Below are 10239 nucleotides of genomic sequence, written 5' to 3'. Positions count from 1 at the left end.
TGCTCAGCTATCTAAACTTAATACCTAATTAACAAAAATGCTGTTCTAGACTGAGAGGATTTAGTTTACATACAATATAGTAAGTGTAAATTGATTAAAATTAAATTCTTCTGGGTCCTGTGGGACCCAATAAATTTGAAGAACATTATTCCACAAGGTCATGTTTAAAATTATTTTATTTGTACTACCAGTTCCAGGCACTACCCTTTCAGAAGTGCATTATTAGCAGACTTCAGTTTATTGGTAGAATACAGGGAAATGTAAGTAGTTACAAAGGAGACTGCTTACAAGTTATTTGTGCGAGCCATTGTAGAATATTGCCCAAGTGTGTGGGGCTCGTGCCAAATAGCAAGAGCAGGGGATGTTGAATGTATACAGAGAAGGGCAGCACGAATGGTCACAGGTTTGTTTGGTCTGTGGGAGAGTGTCACTGATATGTTGAAATAACTGAACTGGCATACTCTTGAAGACAGATGGAAACTATCCTACAAAAATCTACTAATGAAGTTTCAAGAACTGGCTTTAGATGATGACTGTAGGAGTATACAACAGCCACCTACGTATCACTTCCATAGGGACCATGAGGATAAGATTAGATAAATTACAGCATGCACAGAGGCATTTAAACAATCATTTTTGCTATGCTCCATGCATGAATGAAATGAAGAAAAGCCCTACTAACTGGTACAGTGGGACATACAGTCCATTGTGCATTCACAGTTGTTTGCAGAATGTGTTTTTGTGAGAAGCACAGTCATCAATGTTCCTCATCTGGTAATGTTTACTGAGTTTTAACTAATATAATTTGAAAGACATTGGTATCACCTTATGAAATAAAATTTCATATTATTATTGAGTAAAATTGAAAGTAATTATCAATAAATGGAGTTCCTCTTTCACAAATTACATTAGGTAGCAGAAGAGAATGGATGCACGAACAACAAACACACAATTTTTGTGGGCTAAGTGATAGAGCACATTAGACTTGGAAAATGAGTTCTTTTGACACCGTACAAATTTTTTCCACGATTCATAAAACTGCATATTTTTTACAATATATTGAAACAAAAATGAACAAGAATGTATCACATTTATTGAATTAATATGGTAGGATACACATATTTCATCAGGAAACATACAGCACATGGGACTGTTCTCACAGTCTAGAATGTCAATATTTCAAATTATTCTACCAAAGAACTCTGCCTATATTATAGATATCAGGTAATATGTGAAATTGTGAAGTATGACAGAATTAACATTATATTTGAGGCAAACACTAAAGCAACATTGTATGAAGCATGATTTAGTGATTCTTCAAGGAAAGTAAATGATATTTGCAATTTCTGACACTTTTTTGTTCTATTTGATACAATACAACATATATCAATTGCAGTGATGTAAAAAGATAACTTGAGTATTTGCTACAGTAGATTGGCAAATGATGGTTTCTTTCATGCTTATGTCAAAATTAAGCATTGAAATTACTGAAAGCTATGTAAAGTTCCATGTGACAAACATCTATAAATAGACAATGTAAACTGAGGATGGCAACACACCAAGCAATAACAACATATGTTACTTTCATGTTTAATAATAGTTTTCAAGTTAAATGAATGCAGTGCTGGCAGAAATTATAAACATCTCACTGGTCAGTATCCTCTATTGTTAAGTTAAGATAAAGGGGGACCATCATCAGCTTCTTCTTCACTTTCATGATGAAGTCTCCTTGCTATTTTTTTATGACTTTTGCGACCAGTTTTCAGTCTGATATGTACTTTCACTCCCTCTGTGGCAGCTTCTGTAGTTTCTACTTCTTCTGTAGCCACTGAAAAGAAGTATAAGAATTGAATTAGGCTCTTGCAACAATATGAAACTGCTCATTTTAAAATGGCTACTGCAGCAATTAATTGTTCTACAGTGTGTCTAAAAGGAAATGGGACTGTATGTAGCCCTTTGAAGAGTGCCAGTGCCATAATTATTTACATCCAAAGTGTTTACTTTAAAAATGAGCTTCAAGGCTTTGTTAATGTAGGATTACTGTATTAACCCAATTATAAGACAATTTTTTTCCCAAATTCGTCATTTGAAAAATACATTTACAGATGAAGCTTTGGCTATTGAGGTCATGTGCAAATTTCTTTTGAAGAATTTGGAAGGGGAGGTTGGGCAAATGATACTCGTATTTGAACAGGCTTGATACATTATTGACTTTGTTCGCACAATCATGACATTTGACTTGTGAGGCTCTAGTGCAAGGGATACATGAGGAATTATTAACTAGCCAATACAACAATCTATTGCTCTGCTGAAAATTTGACAATTTTTTTGAAACCCAGGTGGAAACAGCTGTAAATTCTATCATCTTACAAACCTGTATTGGTGTGTCAGCTCCTGGCTCCATACAAGCAATGACAAAGGGGTGGGCAGATGATATTTTTGGAAACAAGAGACATTGAACATTCTCACGTCAGTACATATATATATGTAAGTGAAATCTGTCAGGATACAAGCGAAATCTAATATGTTCCCACGGTAACCAGAAACTCAGAAGTCGCTACATATTTGCAAAAAAAGCAGGATATTGCGGAGACATGGCTTAGCCACAGCCTGGGGGATATTTCCAGAGGCTGTGGATAAGCCACGTCTCTACAATATCCTTTCTTCCAGGAGTGCTAGTTCCGCAAGGTTTGCAGGAGAGCTTCTGTGAAGTTTGGAAGGTAGGAGATGAGGTACTGGCATAATTGAAGCTGTGAAGGCGGGTTGTGAGTCGTGCTTGGGTAGCTCAGAAGGTAGAGCACTTGCCTGTGAAAGGCAAAGGCAGTTTTATTTGTCAGGAAGTTTCATATCAGCGCACACTCCACTGCAGAGTGAAAATCTCCTTCGGGAGTCCGCAAATTAACGCAAACGATTTCTTTTCATTTATTTTATTTTGACTTGTGTTATCATGATGTAGACAATCAATAACTGACATACATTTAGAAGAGGTATAATATTAACTTTTTAGACAGATATTTTATGTCAATAAAACAGTTTCTAATTTTAATTAGCCAGAATATGTTAAAAATAAACTTTTCTCAAAAACTGTCTTAAAAAAGGGGGTGTCATCTTATAATCAGGGTCATCTTATACTCATGTAATAAGGTATTTGGTGGAAAATGCATTAAGTTAGTTAGTTACGTGTTCCATTGATCAATAGCACGGAAAAACCGCTATGATGTGGAACGTGTTAAATGCACAAGAAATGTGTACAGGAAACAAGTTTTTTTGTTTACATTATAGTGTTATACCTAAATATTTCTATTATCTATCCCATTCCCTTAAATGGCACAAAATGCATATATTATATCTCTAGATTTATTTACTCATATTCAAGAATTCATCTATGGTATAGAAGGAGCTGTCTAGGAGGTATGATTTCAATTTGTTTTTGAAACTATTACTGCTGTCTGTCAGACATTTTACTTCATCTGGTAATTTATCAAAAAGTTTTATTGCAGCATATTTTACCCCTTTCTGTGCCACAGATAGGTTAAGTAAAGGATAGTGTAGGTCTTTCTTTTTTCTGGTATAGTAGTCATGAATGTCGCTGTTGATTTTAAACTGGTCCATGTTGTTGAGAAAAAATTTCATTACTGAGTAAATGTACTGTGAAGCAGTTGTAAGGATTCCTAACATTTTAAACAGATGCCTACAAGATGTGCGACTATGAACCCCACACATTATACTAACTACTTTCTTTTGAGCAGTGAATACCTTTTGCCTAAGTGTTGAGTTGCCCCAGAATATTATTCTGTATGACATCAGAGAGTGGAAGTATGCAAAGTATGTTAGCTTACTGATTTCTACATCCTCAAAATTGGCAATTAATCTGATTGCAAAAGTTGCTGAACCAAGTCGCTTTAGGAGATCCAAAATATGACTTTTCCAATTAAGATTCTCATCTATATGTACACCCAAAAACTTAAGTATGCTCTACCCTGGCTACTGACTTCTTTTGACGTGTTATGTTTATTGAAGGAATTATACTTTTTACAGCAGAAAATTGGATGTACTGTGTTTTTTCAAAGTTCAGAGCAAGCCCGTTCGCAGAAAACCAATTAATAACTTTTGCAAAGACCTTATTTGTATCACTTTCTATTGGACTTTCTTTTACTGGATTTAATAATTATGCTTGTATCATCAGCAAGCAGTGTCAGTTCAGCATCTTGTTTCACATATGAAGGGAGGTCATTCACATATATCAAGAACAGGAGGGGACCTATGATCGAACCTTGTGGAACACCTAATGTAATTTCACCCCAGTTAGATGAAGTGGCAAACTCCTTTGAATCACTTGAAGCATATAAAGAGACTTTTTGCTTCCTGTTCTGTAGATATGACTTAAAACACTCGTATGCTGTTCCATTTATACCACAGAATTGTTATTTCTCTAACACAATGTCATGGTTCAAACATTCAAATGCCTTGGATAAGTCACAGAATATTCCTACTGGTGACATTTTACTATTTAAAGACTCTATTATGTGGATAATGAAACTGTATGTTGCTGTCTCAGTGTGGGTATTGTACAAGTTATTGTTTTTAGTATCATGTCCCCCCCTCCCCTTTTTCTTACACTAAACAACAAATATTATGTATTTCAAAAATATTAGTACCTACTTTGGAGTATGAAATCAGAAAAGTATTGCATAAATAAAATGATTGGACGAAACAACAATTCATGTGCTGGAAACATACATTCACTTATGAAATTTATTATTAACAACCCATCCCAGTTCAAAAATAATAGCGAAATGTATAGATACAACAATAGAAGAAAGGATGATCTTCACTATTCTGGGTTAAATTAGACTTTGGCGCAGAAAGGAGTGAATTATGCAGGCACAAAAATCTTTGCTCATTTTCCAAATAGCATTAAAAGTCTGACAGACAGCCAACCAACATTGAAAAATAAATTAAAAGAATTTCTGAATGTCAACTCCTTCTAGTCAAAAGAATATTTTTTAAGATATGAAGTAGTAACTCTCTCTCTCTCTCTCTCTCTCTCTCTCTCTCTCTCTCTCTCTCTGTGTGTGTGTGTGTGTGTGTGTGTGTGTGTGTGTCCCTTATGTTAAATTGACAAGTTCCATATCATTACAAACTGTCGTATTCATGATCTGTGGAACAAGTATTAATGTAATGAAGAAATCCACTGATCGTGTAAAAATGCCATCAGCATCCAGTCAATAAATATTTGTTGGTGTTTATAACCATATATTGTTCATATACACTTCTTTATTTTATGTAAACATTTTGATTAGCAAATGCATGGAATGTGGAAACCATTTTAGGCTAGAGAAAAGTGGCGTAAGAGTAATGTAATGACTAAAATACAAACTAACGTTACTCTGAGGATTTGTTTAACCCTCTGAATACCACTGGTTTCAGCCCAAAACCACAATTTATATATATATATATATATATATAAAAAGAAAGATGATGAGACTTACCAAACAAAAGCGCTAGCAGGTTGATAGACACACAAACAAACATACACACAAAATTCTAGCTTTCGCAACCAACGGTTGCCTCGTCAGGAAAGAGGGAAGGAGAAGGAAAGACAAAAGGATATGGGTTTTAAGGGAGAGGGTAAGGAGTCATTCCAATCCCGGGAGTGGAAAGACTTACCTTAGGGGGAAAAAAGGACAGGTATACACTTGCACACACACACACATATCCATCCACACATACAGAGACACAAGCAGACATTTGTGAAATTCATATTCATTCAATTTATATATATATATATATATATATATATATTTAAAAAGAAAGATGGCAGGTCGATAGACACACAGACAATATCTGTGTGTCTATCGACCTGCCAGCGCTTTTGTTTGGTAAGTCTCACATCTTTCTTTTTAAATATATTTTTCCCACGTGGAACGTTTCCCTCTATTATATATATATATATATATATATATATATATATATATATATATATATATATATATATATATATATATATATATATATATCCTTTTTTTTGGGGGGGGGGGGGAGGGGGGGATGTTATCAAGGTTTTAGCATGAAACCTCCAATGCTGTTGCAAGACAGAGACATCTAGTGGTACAATGAGGTACTTCTACCATGAATGTAGTACACTGCAGTAGTCACTTATAGCATTCAAAGTAACAGTTGGCACAGAGGTTGTGCTATGTGAAATACATCTAACGTTATTGTAACATAAATTTGAGTTTGTACTACTGCTTTTATGAATGGTTTTGAAATAACTTTGGCAGTATAACTTTGATACAAATATTTTTTAAATTTTGGGCCTATTTTTGCTTGTTATTCAGGGCTACAATTTATTATAGGCATTGTGTGGTCATGGAAGTTTTGAGATGGAGGTCGTATCTATGAAAACAATATCCTTAAATAACTGAGTGTTTACTTTTTGCCAATTTCTTTTTGCATTCATTGCTTATTACAGTGACAAAGATTATGTGAAAATTTTTAATTTTTTTTCATCACATTGTTTGGGCTCAAAGGCTTACAAAGTTGCTGACTTTAACTACACAATGCAAGAGAGCCCACTACAATTGCACTGCATGTTGAGACAAGCACCAGTAATTATATCACCAACAGTTCTTTCCAGGATTGTAAATCAAGGCAGCAACTAAGCTTATATGCACCATACAATTAATACTTCTGAAAGAGATGTTAGTTAAAAAACAACCAAAATAAATTCTTTCACAAAATCTACTAAAGTAGCTTATGTGTATTCATTAAAAGACAATATAATGCCTTGGAATACATGTTCATAATCCCATAATTCACAAATATATTTCTTCTTGTTTAATAGCTTTGTAGAGTAACACAGTAAGTGTGAACCTTTCCAATGATTCAGAAATCTCAGTGCACACACTAACACTGCCACTGGAGCATTAGGGGGGGGGGGGGGGGGAGGAAGAAAAATATCCTATTTCAGAGGAAAGGTTCTTGTCTAAGACTATCAGAACTTCTTTGATGGTTAGAAGGTAATTAGTTACACATACTCCACGCTCTTATCAAAAAGGAAATACTGTTTTCCTTCTCCGTTAGTTATGCACCATATTATTTGACATCTACTCAGTGCCCACATCACTACATACAATGAACATACCCAACATCCAACATGTCCATAATTTACCACCACATATACTTTTGTTCTACAACCATATTTTCTGGCATTTTATTGGAAAGATCAGCATATTATCATCTGGCAGGAGCTGTCAGGATCTGCATTTAGTAAACTCACGTGACAATTTTCCACTTAGCTTTTAACCAACAGTGCGGCTCCCCCCGTTGCAGTTTCGAGTCTTCCCTCAGGCATGGGTGTGTGTGTTGTCCATAGCGTAAGTTAGTTTAAGTTAGATTAAGTAGTGTGTAGGCTTATGGACCGATGACCTCAGCAGTTTGGTCCCACAAGACCTTACCACAAATTTCCAATTTTTTTACCCAACAACAGTACAAGATTGGGTACTTCCTGGGTTCCAGTAGCAAATGTGTTTTATTTAAGTTTAATATAGTTTTATCTTTTTAAAGTGCTGTCATAAAAAGATGTAGGGACTAGGGGTTATTAGCTCAACTATGTACAAGAATGCTCCCCAGAGAGGTGAGGACAGGGTGGAATTAAATTCAACCCACAGCGATGGACTGCCTGTTGAAGTAAACATGAGGGGTAGGATAAGTAATTGCCCTCTTCTTAATGTAATTCCATCATTCTCCCTAGTGCATCCCAGACATACTCTATTGGATTCAAATCGGGAGAGCGAGAAAGCCATGCCATGCATGCAATTTCTTCTGTTTCCAATAAAACATCAACCACACATACTCTATAAGGTTGAGCATTATCGTCCATCAATATGAGGTCTGGGCCCACAGCACCTGGCAACAACTGCACATAGGTCCCAAAATCTTGTCTCAATACCTGATAGCAGTTAAACCTTGCCAGTTCATCTGTACAATTTCGTGATGAGGTGTTCGTGGTTAACATAATCACTGCCCACATCATTAGGGTCCTCCTTGATGTTGGTCTCTTTCCACACTCTTTGGGTCCTGAGATCGAGTTCCATGTTCCCTCCAGATGTGAATCCATTGAGAATCATTCGCCGGACCAAATCGGGACTCATCTGCAAAAAGAACATTGGCTCACTTTTCGACCGTCCAGGTGGCATGTCAACGACTCCACTCTAGATGTTCCGTTCTGTGAAGATGTGTTAGAGGTAAACATGTGAACAATAAAGGCCAATGTTTTTAAACCTTCTGCACACTGTTTGCCTCATTACGACATGCTCAGTGGATACTGTGGGGTCAGATGCCAGTTGCCGATGCACTACTAAAGCGGTACTGTTGTGCCCTCACAACTAAATAAAAGTCCTCTCTTTCTCATGTCAAATGGTCGGTCCTGTCCTGCCTGGTCTTTGGGATACAGTTTCGGTCTCTATAAACTGTCACTGCATCTGAGAAACAACAGAATGATTCACATTAAGCCACTGGGCCATATCAGTTTGGAATTCTCCTGCTCACATTCTTCCTATTGTCCTCCACTGCAGAGTGTCTGGTAGGCTGCTTCTCTGTGCCATACTGCACCATTTGTAACTGTGTACACAGCAGTTGTGGATAAGGACTACCCGGCAAACACTACCTCATTTGATTGGTGCCCTGACGTCATCGTTGGCATGGTTGCCCGTCGACTGGAATGCTACCTTCTGTGCAGAACCCAATTGCATGGACATATGCTGACAGTTTGTATGATTGTATCGTGAATTAGACAAAGAACGGTAAATAGTGGTTTGTTGCTTTAATTTTGGACAACAGTGTAGTTTGCAACATACTTATTTTATATAATATCACACTCTAACATTGAACAATATGGATGTTATCTGTCAGTGTCAACACACACGCACGCACGCACGCACGCACGCACACACACACACACACACACACACACACACACACACACACACAGAGAGAGAGAGAGAGAGAGAGAGAGAGAGAGAGAGAGAGAGAGAGAAACTGGCAATGTGGCTTAAATTTTAAATTGAGTATGAGGCAATTGTCAGTTTTTAATTTGGTTGCAACAATATTTGAAAGAGCAGCGTAAAGATGCTCACTGGATTTTATCAGTAGGTCCTCAAAGTAAATTCTTAAGAAGTCAACTTAATAAGTGTGCTTGAACATCAAAAGCACTTACCTGCATCAGAATCACAGGATGGTACTTCTAACTCCACCTGCTGCCTCGCTGTTGAGAACACACTTTCCAGTACAATAGAGTCTTCATGCAACAAAGACGATTCTTCATTGTATTTTCGTGCATTGCGGCACATCAAATTGAAGTCTCTCTCCAGGTCATCGACAGTACTGTACTATGTTAAAAATGGGGACATAGTAGATTTAATAATCAAGATAAATATCTGTATAAAACATATATAAAGACAACAACACTTTGAGCATATTTACCAAGAAAATACCAGTCCCGTGAATTTTAAAGTCACCTCTTTCACAATACTGGACAGGAAATTAGAATTAGCAAAAAAGAAACTGCAGCTATTAATGGTGCTGGTCAATAAATGATACATCAATTTTCCCCATGTCTATATATTATTGAACTTATCTTTCAAGTGAACAAGGTCAGTATTACTTACTACATTTACCAACTACGTTTTGTGCAAGTGGTGTTTTCAGAGAACTTTGCCTCTAATAGATTTGATTTTATTGGTTGAAGGTAGAGAACAGACACTCATTTTTTTTATGCAAGATGCAACAAATATCCCATCAAATCCTAGACATATGGTGAAATTGAAAAAGAAAGAACAGATTTCAACTGGTTATTAAAGATAAACTATGAAAGACAGAAAAACATTTTACATTTCACTGCACAGAGGAAGGTTCAAAGTTTTACGTTCCATGGACACTATACCACACATCCATCATTAGCACTATGTGTTGATCAAGAAACACTGAAACAGAAGTCAGGGTTCCCACAGGTTCTGGAAATAACGGAAATTTGAAAAAACACTGGAAAAATCTCATTTCTGTCTCAGTAGATGAAATGGTTAGTTTATTGAGGCGTTATGCATCCTTGCTGGCTGGGTGCAGCTGAGTACGTGCACTGCTTCTCTAGTCCCTCATTCCTATTGCTTCTTTCATTCCAATCACTCCCCTAATCTTGCAGTCACGGCTGCCACCACTTCTTGCCACTAGCCTAGCAGC

The 10239-nt window shown here is 36.5% G+C and overlaps 1 protein-coding gene across 4 annotated transcripts in view; it reads right to left on the bottom strand.

Annotated features, from left to right (window-relative positions):
• Positions 1 to 1071: 1071 nt before the first annotated feature.
• LOC126178712 (ATP-dependent helicase brm-like) overlaps positions 1072 to 10239 on the bottom strand; it is a 220107-nt gene continuing 210939 nt past the window's right edge. For all 4 annotated transcript variants that reach the window (XM_049924555.1, XM_049924554.1, XM_049924552.1 and 1 more), the window contains 2 exons: positions 9221 to 9392; positions 1072 to 1828 (listed from right to left, as the gene is read on the bottom strand). In XM_049924555.1, coding sequence (XP_049780512.1) covers positions 1674 to 1828; positions 9221 to 9392 — 327 coding nt within the window. In that variant the 3' untranslated portion in view covers positions 1072 to 1673. The remainder of the gene's footprint in view (positions 1829 to 9220; positions 9393 to 10239) is intronic.

Source organism: Schistocerca cancellata, chromosome 1 (assembly GCF_023864275.1).
Source record: "Schistocerca cancellata isolate TAMUIC-IGC-003103 chromosome 1, iqSchCanc2.1, whole genome shotgun sequence".
NCBI lineage: Eukaryota > Metazoa > Arthropoda > Insecta > Orthoptera > Acrididae > Schistocerca > Schistocerca cancellata.
The sequence above is the reverse complement of the archived record's forward strand: the minus strand, read 5'-3'. Positions and strand labels throughout refer to the sequence as shown.